The sequence below is a fragment of the Camarhynchus parvulus genome, chromosome 18 (assembly GCF_901933205.1).
Source record: "Camarhynchus parvulus chromosome 18, STF_HiC, whole genome shotgun sequence".
Lineage (NCBI taxonomy): Eukaryota > Metazoa > Chordata > Aves > Passeriformes > Thraupidae > Camarhynchus > Camarhynchus parvulus.
The window spans coordinates 11,200,117-11,215,080 of NC_044588.1; the positions used below are offsets into that span (position 1 = coordinate 11,200,117).

The following is a 14,964-nucleotide window of genomic DNA, read 5'->3' on the forward strand; positions in this document are numbered from 1 at the left end:
TAGATGCTGTCATTTGAATTCATCAAGATCACTGGTGCATGTTTTCCTGGCTGTGGTAAAGGACCTGCTGCCTAGATGGCCCTGAGCTCAAGGATATTCTTGGTGACACAGAGACCTGTGGAGTTCTCAGCTCACTGATAAAACCTGAGGACTCTGTGCACTTCACACTGGGAAACACCTAGGAGGGATAGAGGCCTCTAACAGGAAATATTACCAGAAGGTCAAAAAGGCTTATCTTTTGAGATAAGCCTTTTCTCATCTGTTACACCACAATCTGAAGCTAATTGCTAGGGCATTGCAACTCTTTCTTTACTGTGGTTTGGAGTAACCAATGTGTTTCTCCAGCCTGGAAAGCAAGAGGGTATGAGACAGTTATTTAACCATGTGAAAGTTGGGTTAAACCATCAATAACTGCCTCATAGCCAGATCTAGGTAGAAGGACATGGCCAAGGTCCTTGTTTCCCAAACAAGTTAGAAAGCTGAGTTGAAAATATCTGCAGGCTTCCCGTCTGCAGACAGATCTGGCTTGATTACTTTGTTCCGGGTGAGGGTGGGCGGGTAAGTGAGGAATTGACCTTCGTCTGTGTGTTTGCCTGAGGCAGAGCAGAGAAGCATGTGAAGGGGTTGTGCAAGATGCATGTATGGCTGTGGCAGGACCTCTGCATTGCTGTGTTTCATCCCTCCCATTTGCCCCCGCAGAGGGCAAATGCAGCCTCAGTTTCCATTGCATTTTGCTGGAGCCCCAGGCCAAGCAGTTGGATGCTGATGGGTGCCTGACACTGCTAAAACCATTTTCTGCCTTTAATGTCAATTACTATTTCCTCTTTGTCCACGGACATGAACAGGCAGGCCAGAAAAACCAACTAATTAATTAATTGTGTTCCAGGCAAAACTGTCAGGGGCAAGGTGAGCTGCCAGCTGGGGTGACTAATGAGAGTGTTGTGGGAAGGTGAGCACCAGCCCCAGGGAGCCTGGTGGGCCCTGGACACAGCCTGGAGGACAAGAGGGGGCCTGAGCCTCTCTTTCCAGAGAAGGATGTAAAATTGCTCCTTTTAAGTGCTTTCCAATGCAGAAAATCTGATGAGGAGATTTTCAAGTCCCTCTGCCATAGCTTAGTGCATGCACTACCTACTGACTTTACTCTGGCTATCAGAAAATGTGATGTTTCATCACTCATCTTTCCCCCAGGCACCTGGCAAAGCCACCTGGAGAATTTTCCCCCCTAGTTGTCTCTGGGGGTAGGAGGGACCAGATCCTGCTATGGGCAGGTATGAAATCCCTTGGGTGTTTTTGTGGTGCCATTCACCTCCTGCCTTGGTGGTGGCACAGCCCCGTGGACAGAGCCCCTCACTCACAGGAGCTGCTTGTCCCTGGGGATGTGCCTTCACTGGGCATCCCACATCTTCTTGGGGCAACAGTGTTGGGAGGCTGTCTGGGGTGCTCTGATCAACACAGACAAGAGTCAGGGCCCATAACCCTCTGCTGAGGTCAGTTCTGCCGCAATCCATTCCCCTTTCCCTTCTGCTGCTGCAGCAGCTCTAGAGCAGCCTGCGTTTGGCAACAGGGAGAGCTGAGCTTTGGGCTCCTGGCAGCAGCAGGCCCAGCACGTTAAGAACTGATGTACAGGGTTGATTTTTATTTTGGGTAAGTTAACACACTGCCAATCCTGCACAACCTCTCATCACTCGGCAATACTGAGGCATCACCTGTTTCCTGCAGCAAGTAAAAAAAAATAATTTTTAAAGGAGTTAATGCGTTTCACAGCCTTGGATGGGAAAGTGAGGGACGCTGCAAAGACCTGGCAGCTCCAGCTCATGGTTCCTGTAGGTGCACTGAGTAATGCTTGTGTCTCCTGCGTGGTGACATGGCATTGTGCTAGAGGAGCCACCTGCCTGGCAGGCCTGGAGCTGGTTAAAGGTCCTGCAAAGCTTTTTCCAGCTTGTGTGGCCTTATCTGACAGTCCTAAGGTGGGGTAGCAGGGAGGTTGTGGCATTATGTAAATGCTGGCTGTAACCTGAATTTCTGCTGACAAGCCCTCCCTGATGAACAGATATGTGTGTGGTGTCAGCAGTGCCAGCACTGCAGTTTCCACCTCTGCCCAAGACTCTGCTAGCACTTGAAGTGTGGCTTTGCTTTGGGCAAATTCACTGGCAGTGCAGACATGCAGCCAGGTCTGGGATAGAAAAATGGGTCTAGAGGTTTGAAAATACTATCTTAAATCAACTCACAGTGTGTGGTGACTTGGCTTAGCCATGGTTTCTGGTGAACTCCCTGTGTGGGGAGAGTCTCATCCTCTTCCACTGTGCTGGTGTTAAACCCTGGTTTGGGGATGTGTCAGCCCTTCCCTGCTCTGTGGCTTTGAGGGTCTTGTGGCAGTGAGGATGGAGACTGGCAGCCTTCAGAGCACCCACAGGAGGCAACAGCCACTTGCAATCAAGAGTAGGACTAACTCAACCCTAGACTTCCCATTCTTCACTTGTGTCCTTGCTCTTCCTTTTCATTGTGTTGGGCCTGAATTGCCAATGTCATCCAACTTCTGGCAGCACCAAAGCTGAAAGAGTCAGACCCTTCCTCCATGTGGTCCAGTGTTGAGTAGGGGTTCAGCAAATGACAGCTGACAAGGAAAAAAATCCTCTTCCTGTTTTAGCTACTCACTTTTAGTGGTTGTATTAATGTTCTACTTACTTGTGGTTATCAGTGGAAATTGTTAGGATAAATGTGCAATTTGAGATTATTTTATAGACTAAAACATCAGAAACAAGCTTCAGTTGTACCTTTATCCCTGAAAGCCGTCTAGGAGGACTCCAGATCCTCCTTTTGGCAAATGACTGTTAAAAGTGAAGCCAGAAGCAAGTGCCCAATCTGCACATTTCTTCCCTCATAATGCAGTACCTGTGTGCTGCAGGCAAAGCAGCAGGCTGCAGACTGCCCTTTAAACTTTTCAAACCAATTTCAGAATCTTTATTGGAAAAAAAAAATCACAGCATCTCAACTGTTATTCAAACACATTTAATAAACAAAGAAACAGTAGCAAAGGGCACTGACACGTGACAAACTGTACAAAACCTCCGGGTAGGAGCCCCCGGCCCGGCTACTCCGGCCCTGCCCCGCAGCCAACCAGGCCCCCTTCGCCTCAGCCCACTCAGTCACCCCTGAGAAAAATCAGTTTTTAAAAATGTGCAGAAACAAAGACACTTCAAGAGGTTATTTCCAGTCTTGCCATAACGGAACAATTTAGGCCACTGGGCAAGTTTTAAAAAAACCTAAAGGGTCATACACTCCATTCCCAGATTAATGCTTTAAAGTGAACCTTCCCAAGAGGCAGAAGCCCTCTTGGACAGCCAGTAGATCTACCCCTGCTCTCCTACTCTACTCACCACAACATGCTACACTTTTTTAGAGTGAATGGGACAAATTTCATCCTAATTCAGCACTAATTTTGATATAGTTGTGACTGAGTGAAAGGCAATGGAAGGAAAAGCCCTGTTTGAGCACAGAAGGGATGCAACTGGTGCATAATGCTGAGACCTGCCCTGTCTCAGGGTAAAGGTGACTTAGCAGAGTCAGGGAAGGAGAAATCCTTCACTTGGAATGTACCTGCTCTGGATGGACTTCATGCCTGGTCCTAAACATCACCCAAAAACTTCAGCATCCAGTACCAATGATTGGTTTTTTACCATAAATTTGTTCTGCTGAAATTCAACAGACCCTGCAATGGAACCCAAAGAGTCCATGGTGCCCTGGCACCTTCTCCCTACCAAAAGCAGCATGAAAGGGAAAACCAAGATGCAACTTGGATCTTTCTTGTGCTCATCAGTTAAGCAGCTGTGCCATTCACCTGCTAATGGTCACTTTTAGGCTCTCTGTGGCTCAGAGGGGAGAGCGATGGCATCACTGCATCAGGCAACCCTCCCTGGGCTTCACCACGTGTGACACAAAGCAGCCAGGGAAGTGTTTGTTATTCTTGTCTACTTGAGCTGTACAGGACACAAAGTCTCCTCTGCAGCCAGGGTGGCTCTGAGCTCCATGGTTTAACAAGGTGCTCAGCTGGCATCAATGTCGCAAACACAACCTGACCAGTTCCTGCTGCCTTTAGTTTGGTGTTTCTTGACCAGTTCCCAAAAACTCCCTCCTCTGAGGAAGGGCACTAAGACAAATGAGTGTCAAAGGGCTTTTCAGGCTGCTAACTTGCATACATGTGCTTGATTTCTTAGCTATGAGCACAGACAGTGGCTGAGGCTACAGCATAGGGACAGAGGAGGGAGATCTGTACACATCACAGTGTTGTTCAGGCCCAGCCAAGGTGTGTAGTCTGATCACACCAACACCAGCTCACCATGTTATAAACAGGGCAGATGGAGGGAAGCAGAGCTGGGTTTTTCAGTGTGATGGAAAGCCAGCTGTGATTCAACAGCCTGTCACTGACACAATGTGAATTCAAAGACATTTGGCACAGTCTGTTGTTACCAGGACTAATCTAGCACAGACAATTAAGCAGTCTGTCTTGAGAATGAGGCAAGGGCTCCACTGGAGGAGGTACACTGGCAAAGCAGGATGGAGAACAGGCAAGAGGACATGCAGAAGGACTGGAGAGAGGCAGAGCACAGCGGTGCCACTCAGTGTCTTTGCTGCACATCTTGGTCACTGAACTGGCTGCTGGACTGTTGGTAGGACCCTCTCAGCAACAAGTGGTTAAGATGGAAAACCTGCCTAATTCTGTGTCAAAACTTTCAGGAGAACATGGGTAGCTGAAGCCCTCCAGAAAGGAGCCCAACCCCTCAGTCCAGGTGAGGAATTTTCTGGTAGCTTATTGAGAAACATCTGCTCTGAGCTTATCAATGTCTGAATTCCAGCATCTCCTAAGCTTTGCTGTAATGTCAGTTTGGGACTGAAAATGACCCAAGTGCCAGGACACTCAGGCTACAAAGAACAAAGCCAGGATGAAAGGGGAAAAACATGCAGCAAATTCCTATGAAATTCCATTTACCAGACTAGGAGGGACATGCCCTTGGTTAGGGGTGGCACAGAGTAACAGAGGGGAACCAGTGACTGCAGTTTGGCTAAGATTAGAATTCAAGAGAGGCACAAACGAACATTTTGCACATCCATCCAAGGCATTCCCAAAAAAAAAAAAAAGGAAAGAAAAGTCACAAAAGTTGACACATCACTTTGGACAAGAAACATTACAATAGTTTGGCAACTTTTCACCAAACCCCCCCACCCCAGCTCTGTGATGTCCCTCTGTAATTTGAGGTGATCTCTTAAAGGTGGGGACAGGAGGGGGCTGCAGGTAAATCACTGTGTGTAAATCAGGGATCTCCTCTGCAAAGGATCTCGTGGGGTCAGACAAACCTGCCTGCTTGGTACAGTACAAAAGAAATTCTGCCTGAAGCCCTCCCTGGTGAGAGGGAAGGAGACAGAGCCCACACTGCTGGAGACAAACAAGGCAAAGCTGAACTTGGCAGCAGCAAGTCCCTAAACCTTATGACTTTGCACCAGGCTAAGATATGGCCATGACATGGTACTGGGGGGGAAGATGTCACCGCTCTTCCTCTGTGGAGAAGTGTAAAGGATGGGATTATCACTCTATCACTATTTTGGGCGAACACAGGTCTCTTTGTTTATGCATACAAAGTAATGGGCTTTGGAAAATACCAGGAGCCCATGTAGAATAGTGTTACCAGTGAGACCTGTGTCAGATGGATACACAACTCCCCTCCCCTCAGATCTAAACTCAGCTCTTAGGAATTGAACAAGGAACAGATACAAAGCAAGGATAGAAAAGTTTGTGTGGGTTTTTTTAGGAGTGGTTGTTTTGTTCCTCCTTTTAAAGCCCTGTTCTTCAGATTTGGGGGAGAAGGGGGAGCACTGCAAGGTCCCTGCACTGTTCTGGTGGCAGACCTGGGTGCAAGCAATGGCACAGCTCAAATGTGGACCTTCTCACCCACAGCAGCCTGTGGAAGGTGGGATTGATTACAAGGGCCTGAGGACCTGAGCAACCTTCACAAAGGCTCCGGCTGGGAATCCGGCCCAGCCATTGTCGGAAAAATTCAATACAGCGCTGGCCAAGGAAATAAAACAAATACTTGTGGAAAGGACTGTCCAACTGGAAGAGTCTCTTCCTTTCTCGGTTTCCAGGGTAAGAGAAAAGCCTTTGGTTATGACCAGAATTATTTGCCATTGGCAGGACAGGCTTGGCTTTGCTTTGCATTAGCTTGGTTACTGTACAAGGGCTGGGCTGCTCTGTGGAGAGATGCTCTGCCCAGCTGGACTGCCCTGTGACATCTGGGAGTTTAATGGAGTGGACACTTGAATTACATCCGGGATCCTCGCTCCTGAAGAATCTGAAACAGAAGAGACCTTCTGTGAAAACCTCAGACAAGTTTATATGCACAAGTTCCTGTTCACAGTCCTTGGGTTTTGCAGACAAAGGAAGCATGGACTAATGTGAGAGCAGCTTGCAGGCTTTTATGCCACCAAAACAACTGATAGGCTGGTTAAGGGCAAGTGAGCCCCTTCTCTAGAAATCCTGCTCAGCTGCTTGCCAGGAGATAAAGATGTCATCTTGTTTTTATTCTGGGAGGTAAAAAGAAAAAAAAAAAAAAAGTGGATTCATGGAATGGTTTAGAAGGGACCTTAAAGCATATCTTGTTCTCTGCCAAGGGCAAGGATATCTTCCACTAGACCAGGCTGCTCAGAGCCCCATCCAACTTGGCCTTGAACACTTCCAGGGATGGGGAGGGTAGAAAGAGAAGAAAAATCTTGTTTCTCCCTGCAACATACTTCAACCACAAAATCTAACCTCAAAGGACCTTGCTACTCCGTTCTTCCTCTTCAAGTTACTCTTTCCTTCAGTATTTTGGTCTTAATTTAAAGTTCACAGAGAGCCTTACCGCTTGTCCTACAGTAAATCATGAAATCTTCCAAGAAGGGGTAGAGAAGGCAATGGGAAAGCTGATCCACAGAACTACTGCTGCAGCTTGGTGCAGGAAAGGTTTTTCTTTCTAGGGGAATTCAAATTGATACATCTGAGCAAGTGCCTTACCTTGGCCTTCTCACTTGGCTCCTTGACAATGCCATTGGTAGAATTGTTGAGCTCCCTGGACACAACACAGAGGAATTCTGCCTGGTCTTCATTTCCATAGTTATAGGAAGATCCAATGCTGATCAGCTGTGCAACAGGAGACAGCCAAGGTAACTATTAGCAAGCCTTGATTTTATTCCTGCAGTTGCTATGAGAGAGGACTGTCCCAGATCTGTTCTGGATGAAGTGTCCCCTGCAGCATCCTGTGTATGTGTGTGTGTGTGTGTGTAAGGCAGGGACACACCCGAGCTCCACAGCCCTCTAGTGGCACCTGGAGCCCCGGGAAGGAATTCCAGCTTGAAACTAATGCTGAACACAGCAGAACATTGCCCAGTTTCTGGGGGTGGAAAAAGGGAAAACAGATTGTGCAATACATAATATCCAGTTCACTCAGACGTGGGCAGGCATTGCAAATTGCCTGGTCCTTGCTGAACTCAGCTCTCAACTGCCTTGTGACTGATGTGGAAATGGGAATTCTTTACCCCAGGCAGATGTTGGATTAACTGGGGACATGTGGCAAACAGACACTGTCCTTTATGTGGATGCTGCCAAAATGGAGTCTGGTATCTGTGTAAACAGGATTATATTCTATTACTGTTGTGTTGAGGGGGTCTGGACTCAATCCAAGAAACCCCATCTGTCTCATTCATCATTATTACATTAAAAGGACATCCTGGAGTACAGAGCTAATTTGTCATTTACAACTCAGTTCTGCTTTCCAGAAAATAAATCCAAGTCCTCTGAAGAAAGCATTATGACTCTTACCAACTGTGTGTGTCCAGGAAACTTTTAATGTGCAGCATGCACCTTAACTTCCATGTCCAAATAGATTTTGGAAGAACCAGCTCCATATTTATAGATTATAGATTTGAAAAGGAAGATTAGGAAAGATCTAAGGGTGCAGGTTCCCATGAAAGGCACTGCCTGTAACCTCAAGGTTTTGGGGGTGTAGATATGGATGTGTGAAAGGCAGATTCTGTAAACTGCTGGACAGCAAAACCTGGGTGTTGGAGAACTGCATTTTCACAGAGCAATGAGTGGTTCTTGGTCACAAGATTTCGCTATTTCCTTACAGGGTCAGGTTTTTGACTGCCTCTCCACTCTGAGACAGTTTCCAGGCATTGCAGAACAGATCCATAGAAGCAACTGATGGGAAGTGCTGTTCCTAATCCTCTGCCTCACTCCATGTCAGCACACTTCCCACAGCATCCACTTGTACTGAAGCTGGACTAAATAGGAAGACACTGCTGCAATCCACAGACCCCATTCTGTAGTTTCTTAATATAACATAACACACAGGCCAGCTGGCTCCAGTTCTCCCTCCTCAGAAATAAGAGAACTGTGTTTGATTCCAGAAACCAAACATGGACCCAATGCCATATGCAACTGCAGTGACACCCAGCCCTGGAACCAGCTGCACTGCAAAGACATCTGCAGAAAGTTCTCATCTCACTCAGAGCCTCTTCAGTAAATGCAGCAGTTGTGGCTTTGAGGTTCCCAGAAAGTTGTGCTGTGTTTTCTCATGGCTCTGGTAATTTTCCTGGATAGAACTGTTATACCGTGGCCTGGTGTATGTGATGAAATGCAGGAGAAGGGAAGAACTGCCCTGGGATTTGACAAGAAGAAAAGAAGCCCTGAGAGAAAATGAAATCTCTCTGGCAGCTTGAGTGACTTCTGCTCTCCCCTGTCAGTAACTGGACACAAGTGGATTGCTGCTCAGGTCAGGCTGCTTATTCAGAAGAGCAGAGCAGTGTGAAAAGCAACTCAACAGGCAACTCTACTTATTCCACATCCAGTTTTCAAAGGAATTCTGCCATTCTTTGGTAATGGTACCTGTTCAAATTTCCATCCATCGGACATGGTGGACACCATCTGTGTGAGCTCTTCCTCTTGGCACTGCAGCACTCTGTACACGTGTTTCACAGGTCCCTGGAGCACAGAGAACAATGCCTGGGGTTTAGTAATTGCTTTACTAGTATCATGCTAGAAAATTAATAAGCTGCTCCTGCTCTCATCTTAGGAAGTGAGAGCCCCCCAGGCTTTCTAAGGGCTTTTTTATCCCAGTGATTCCAAAACAGAACCTCATGCCTGCCACTCTTCTCTTAAAATCTTTCTAGGTGTCTCAGCTACAGTGAAAGCAAAACTTCTTTAGCTTTCAAAGCCATTTGCTGCTTTTTGAAAACATTTCTGAAATTCAGTCTATCGGACGTGCTGATATCAGCTGAGCATCAATGGGAAACGTCCCAGAGAAACAAAGGGAAGAAATGGTTTAGAGAAGGAGGAGTTTGAGCTGTTCTTTGCCAAAGCAGTATGTTTTGCTTTATAACCACCCGTGTCTGCTCCTGGCCCCTCTCCTGTAAGTGTCCCTTGCCTTTCCCTACAGAGCTGAGATGACTCAGTGGTCTGTGCTTTATAAAGCCACACTGAGGACTCTGCTAGCCATGCCCTGCATCCACCCAACAGCATTTATTCCCCTGTTACTGCTAAACCAAAGAAGTGCTACTGCAAGGGCTGCAGCCATGCCTGTCCTCCTGAGGCACAGAACTGACTCCATAACCCAGGGGTGCATTACTTGAGAGGTTCTGTTCTCGTTGTCCCGGATCCGCTCCTTCACCAGCCGCACCAGGGACGCGATGTTGTAAAACTCAGCCTCTTCCAGCACCCCTGACGAGGAACCCAAAGCACAGATTCTGTTACTTTGCACAGGATAGAATGATTCTGTCACAAGGATTCAACCCTGCTGCTGACTCCAAATCTAGCCCAGATGTCAGAATCTCAAATGTGCCACCCACCTCCTGCTCTCAGGCTAGGAGAAAATGCCTGACTAACTGTCACCTCCTTTTGTGACTTAAGAGGATCTTTAAGAAAGATTATTCCCCTTTCCCTGGGATTATCAGAAATCTCATGGTACAATGTCTATTTCTTCACCCAGCCCCATCAAGGGAAAGCCCTCAGAGCTGCCTGTTTGGGGAGAACCGTGGTCTGTGAGGGGCAGATGGGCTGTACCAGACCTTGGGCTCAGCACAGTGACAGGGTGTGCTGTGAGCTGCAGCCTCTGCACTTGGGAAGACACACAATCTGATGACTTAATCCCTGCTAATGAGCAATTAACAGTACTAACAGCACTCCTGGGAAACTTGCTCACACTCTCACCAGCTGATGGTGAGGGCTCTGGATGTGCTGTCAAACAGCCCTTCCAGCCTTGCCTGTGTTATTCTCTCACCTTCCTCTGCAAGCTCCTTGTTGATGATGAGCTTCCCGTGCCGGAGGTAGTTCAGTATCGGCCCGAAGTACGTGGGGTCTCTGTCAATGAGATAGGCCCCGGTCTCATCCTGACAGCAAAACAGGCACGGCTCAGTGGTGCCAGGAAATAACACTTTCAATCTAACACAATAAATGCAACAGTTTCTCTCTGAGAACCTGGATTCATTTGCCTGTGGGAGGTGTATAAGTGTGCTACATTTAAACCGTTTTTCTTCTTCAGTGTCTGATCTATGAACACTGCAGCCCCAGTAAGGCTGGCAGGTGCCTTACAGGAAGCACTTGTACACACATTTTATGGACCTGGAGAAAAAAGCTGGGATTAGGAGGGCTTTTTCACTGCAGTAAGAACCAAAACCTGGCACTTGTGTTCTGGCTAAGCCTGCTCTCCAGACTAGTTTAACCAGGAGGCTCTGGAGGAAGATGGGATCTCCAGTTCTAGCTAAGGGCACCTGACAGCCAAAACAGTTCTTTTTTTTTTCCCCTTTCCACTACTGCAAACACAAATTGCAATGCTCCAGCCATGTGTCCAGAAATACAACAAGGATTGGCATTAAATAGCCAACAACTGACAGCCAAAAGCATCTCTTGAGCAGCTCTGAAGCACTGCCAAGCCCTCTGCAGAACTCTCACATCCCTCTCTTAAGGACTTTAAAGCATTGTTTCTCTTGCCACTCTAAAGCAATAAGAAACTGTGCAAACCCTCTCTGAAATCTCTCCTCTGCTCACTGATGCTGGTGACTGATATTTCAATCATAACCAGGATTTATCTTGTGATTAAACTCTGAATGGAGCAGCAACAGACTCGACTGATTCTGGCTGACCTACTCACAACACATTTACAACACCTCGTGCACCTGATCCTGTGGAAAATCTGCAACTCCAAGAATAAGTGCTTGCAAAATCCTTACAATAAACTACAGCGACTTCAAAACTGTCCAGCCATGCAAGGAATGTGCACCATCATCTTTTACGGGAGTGAAGTGAAATATATTAAAAACCAAACCAACAGCAAACATGCTCAGGGTGGGAAATCGTAACATTCCTGTTTCTAGGACTTTCCTTCCCCGCTGTAACCAGCGGGGGAATGTGGGCTGCTCCTCGAGCGCAGCGCACGGCACGTGGAGGGATCAGAACCGGCGGCATCACCCGGGTGTCACAGGCGCGAGGGCAGAGCCACGTCCCGTTCCTGGGGATGCCACCCCCTCCCTGCCCGTGCGACACGAGGGACAAGCCGACGATGTGTCAGAGTGACGTGCCCCAAATCGTGGCACATCGGCCCGTGCACAGCCCGGGCCCGGGGCCGCACGGGAGGCTCGGGGACAGCTCGGGGCACCCCGGTGACAGCGGCTGCCGCGGCGACTCGGGGAGGGGCTGTCCCGGGGTGGGGGCCCGGCCCCGCCGCGGCCTCACCTTGTCGGAGCCGAGCTCGGGCCCGTCCTGGCAGCACAGACGGCACAGGAAGGACTTGGGCTCCCGGCACAGCGTCTGCCGGGTGCTCACGAAGTACGTGCCGCCCACGTTCAGCCGCACCCACTTGGAGGCGGCGGCGGGCGGGGACAGCGCCCCGGCGGCCCCCGCCGCCGCTCCGGCCGCGCGGGGGCTGGGCGGCCCCGGCGCCCCCCGGGGCCCGGGCTGGGCGTGCGGCCCCTCGGCGGCCCCTCGGCCATGGCGGAGCCTCAGCGCCCGCCCGCCGCCATCGCCGCCCGCGCCGCTTCCGGCCAGCGCCGCTTCCGGGATGATGACTTCCGGTGGATCAGAGTTTTGATTGGGCGACGGGAACCGAGGGGGCGGTACTTCCGGCGGCGGGGACGGCGGTGTCGGTCAGTGAAGGTGAGAGCGGGGCCGGGAGAGGGGAGGCGGGAAGGGGGACCTGGAGTCCCGAGGCCGGGGGACAGGACCGGCTGGGGACGTCCTCGGTGTTGGGAGGTTCGTGGGAGCGGATGGGAGCCAGCGTGAGGTCTTGGCGGGGCTCAGGAGCGACCCCTGTGTCCCGATCCCGCAGTGCCCCGATCCCCAGTGCCCGCACTCTCCGTGCCCGATCCCCAGTGCCCGCACTCTCTCCGTGCCCGATCCCCAGTGCCCGCACTCTCTCCGTGCCCGATCCCCAGTGCCCGCACTCTCTCCGTGCCCGATCCCCAGTGTCCCCGTCCCGTGACCCGACCCCTTCCGTGTCCCCGTCCCCCGTGTCTCGCCCCATCCCGCCCCTCGGTGCCGCGTTCCCGACCGGAGCCGCGCCTGTCCCCGTCCCCCGTGTCTCGCCCCCTCCCGCCCCTCGGTGCCGCGTTCCCGACCGGAGCCGCGCTGTGACCCACCGGTGTCTCCGGGCCAGGCGGAGCCATGGCGGGACGCAGGGCTGCCCTTAAGGCCGTGGACTGGGCGGCCTTCGCCGAGCGGGTGCCGCCGAGCCAGCGAGCCATGTTCAACGCGCTGAAGACCCGCAACGATGCGCTGACGGCCCGGTGAGTGCCCGCTCAGCCTCCCCGACAGCCGCTGTGAGTGCTGCTGTCTGTCTGTCCTTCTGTGGTCCCGCAGGAGTGGCCTCGCAGGTATTAAAGCGGGTCACCTTGAGGCAGCTGGTGGCTTTTTTTGGCAAATCACCTTTAGTTAATCTTCCCCAGAGTAAACCTGTAGCTGCAGTTCTGTGAGTGCACCTTGCTTTGGCACGAGGTTTGTCACTGTTAAATGCTCTACAAATTCATCTTGGTTCTCAAATCCTTTAGCACCCTCTGCCTGATACAAGTGCCAGCTGTTGCAGGGAGTCCTGCTGGTTGCCTCTGGCTCAGTGTTGTGAAACAGCCTCATCCTTCCTTAAGGGTTGCACCCAGAGGGGCTCAGCTGCAGGCTGAGCTCTGCCTGTCTGTCCTGAGGAGCCTGTTCCAAGGGCAGAGGGGTTTGCAGAAATGGCTGTTTCAAGCTTGAGGACACCTAAACTGAGCACAGCAGGCTGTGCTGGTGCTCAGGCTGCTGCTCATGTCTGCTGTGCTCCATCCCTGCAGGTTGGCTGCGCTGCCAGAGAAGCCCCCGGCCATCGACTGGGCTTTCTACAAAGCTAATGTTGCCAAGGCTGGAATGGTGGATGAGTTCCAGAAGAAGGTCAGTCTCCTTGCCAGCTGGGTATTGCTCTTTGGAGTTTAATTGGGGCACTGAGAGGAAAACACCAGGACCAGCAGAGGAGCTTGGTTGCATCACTGTGGAGATTTGCCTCCCAAGACTGGAGGCACCCACTGAGCTCAGATGGGTGTGGGAGCTTTGTGTGGGGGCAGTAACTCTGTCATAGGGTCAGTCTGTGGTGTGGGACCTTCCAGCTTCCTTCCAGAGCTGTGGGGAACGGGTGGTGTTGTGTGTCCTGGGGGTGGTGGGCAGGACAGAGATGTCTGGAAGCTCCTTGGTGAGCAAGTGCTGCTTGGGAGGGACAGGGGACAGTTGCACTGATCACTTTTAGCTCATTAACGTACATGGTTGTGAGCAAATCCTAGGAAGACAGGAAGGAATGCTCCCCTGCTGCTAGGGAAGGTGACCTTGATGTGAAGGATTGTTTCAGTCAAACAAACCTTAAAAATATTTGTGTTTCAATTTACAGTTCAGTGCACTGAAGGTTCCAGAGCCAGTGGATACACAGACTGCCAAGATTGATGCCCAGGAGAAGGAAGCTGTAAGTGAACCATTCCCTACTGAGGCTGTCCCTGCCTTCTGTGGGGGTGGCAAGGGGTGAGAGGGAGGGGATGTTCTGGATGTGCCCCTGCACAGGCAGGGCACAGCTCTGCCCCTCACACACGTGCCTGGCTTTCTGAGCAAGGATCCCTGCACAGGGCAGGGTTTGGCTGTCTGGGTTCTGCTGGAGATTCCATCAGTTACCCAGTGTAACAGTGATGGATTTTAATGCCAACTGAAAGCCTGGGGGGGGTGTGCAGGTTCACTGTGGGGCAGTGTGTTTATCATAACCACTCTGGCCACGTCCTCTGCTCTCCCCAGGCCAAGAGCACTGCTGAGTACATCCAGGCTTCCAAAGCCCGCATCGCCCAGTACGAGCAGGAGGTGAGGCTGCACCTTGCTTAGGGAACATTCTCTGGAGCACACCCCTGGCTCTCCAGGGTGTGCTTTGCTCCTTCCTGACCACTGACTTGTGATGTGTCTGTCCCTGCTTCCACAGCTCCAGAAGCTCGAGAACATGATTCCCTTTGAACAGATGACGTTTGAAGACTTGAGTGAAGCCTTCCCTGAAACCAAACTGAGCAAGAAGAAGTATCCATACTGGCCCCACAAGCCAATTGCTGATCTGTAAACTGGGAGCAGTTCAATGAGCAGTTTAATGACTGTCAGACTCCATGATCTTATAAATAAAGAGCTTTCTCTGTCTGTGGCTTAGATCTTAGACATGAGTTCTGAGTAATGTGGAGCAATACAGTAACTTGCAAACATTCCACTTTTTCTGGATTTTGTGTTTTCTACCCATGAGCTTGTTTTGGTAGCAGGACCAAGCTCCCTGTCCCGCTGATCAAACTGAACCCTGTGAAATGCAAATAAACCTCCTGTCCCTCTCTGTAGCCACGAGGGGCAGGGGATGGAGTTCTCCTGCCCTTGCAGGCAGATCCTTGCTCAGAAGTTGAACGTGTGTA

General features: G+C 50.5%; 2 protein-coding genes across 3 annotated transcripts; one reads left to right on the forward strand and one right to left on the reverse strand.

Annotated features, from left to right (window-relative positions):
* Positions 1-2,938: 2,938 nt before the first annotated feature.
* Positions 2,939-12,015, reverse strand: KCTD2 (potassium channel tetramerization domain containing 2). The gene is given in 7 exon segments (XM_030962156.1): positions 2,939-6,344; positions 7,046-7,171; positions 8,918-9,013; positions 9,657-9,748; positions 10,308-10,416; positions 11,759-11,964; positions 11,967-12,015. Coding segments are annotated over 7 exon segments (708 nt in total). The 3' UTR covers positions 2,939-6,314.
* Positions 12,016-12,119: 104 nt separating this feature from the next.
* On the forward strand, positions 12,120-14,771 carry ATP5PD (ATP synthase peripheral stalk subunit d). Of its 2 annotated transcripts, none has more exons than XM_030961926.1 (6): positions 12,120-12,178; positions 12,678-12,807; positions 13,345-13,441; positions 13,929-14,000; positions 14,321-14,383; positions 14,499-14,771. In XM_030961926.1, exons 2-6 carry the CDS (start codon positions 12,686-12,688, stop codon positions 14,628-14,630), a joined length of 486 nt encoding a protein of 161 aa, XP_030817786.1. In that variant the 5' UTR covers positions 12,120-12,178; positions 12,678-12,685; the 3' UTR covers positions 14,631-14,771. The 2 variants fall into 2 exon arrangements, with proteins under 2 accessions (XP_030817786.1, XP_030817787.1); XM_030961927.1 differs by lacking the exon at positions 12,120-12,178 and adding an exon at positions 12,183-12,274 and having other exon boundaries at positions 14,499-14,766.
* The last annotated feature ends 193 nt before the right edge of the window (positions 14,772-14,964 follow it).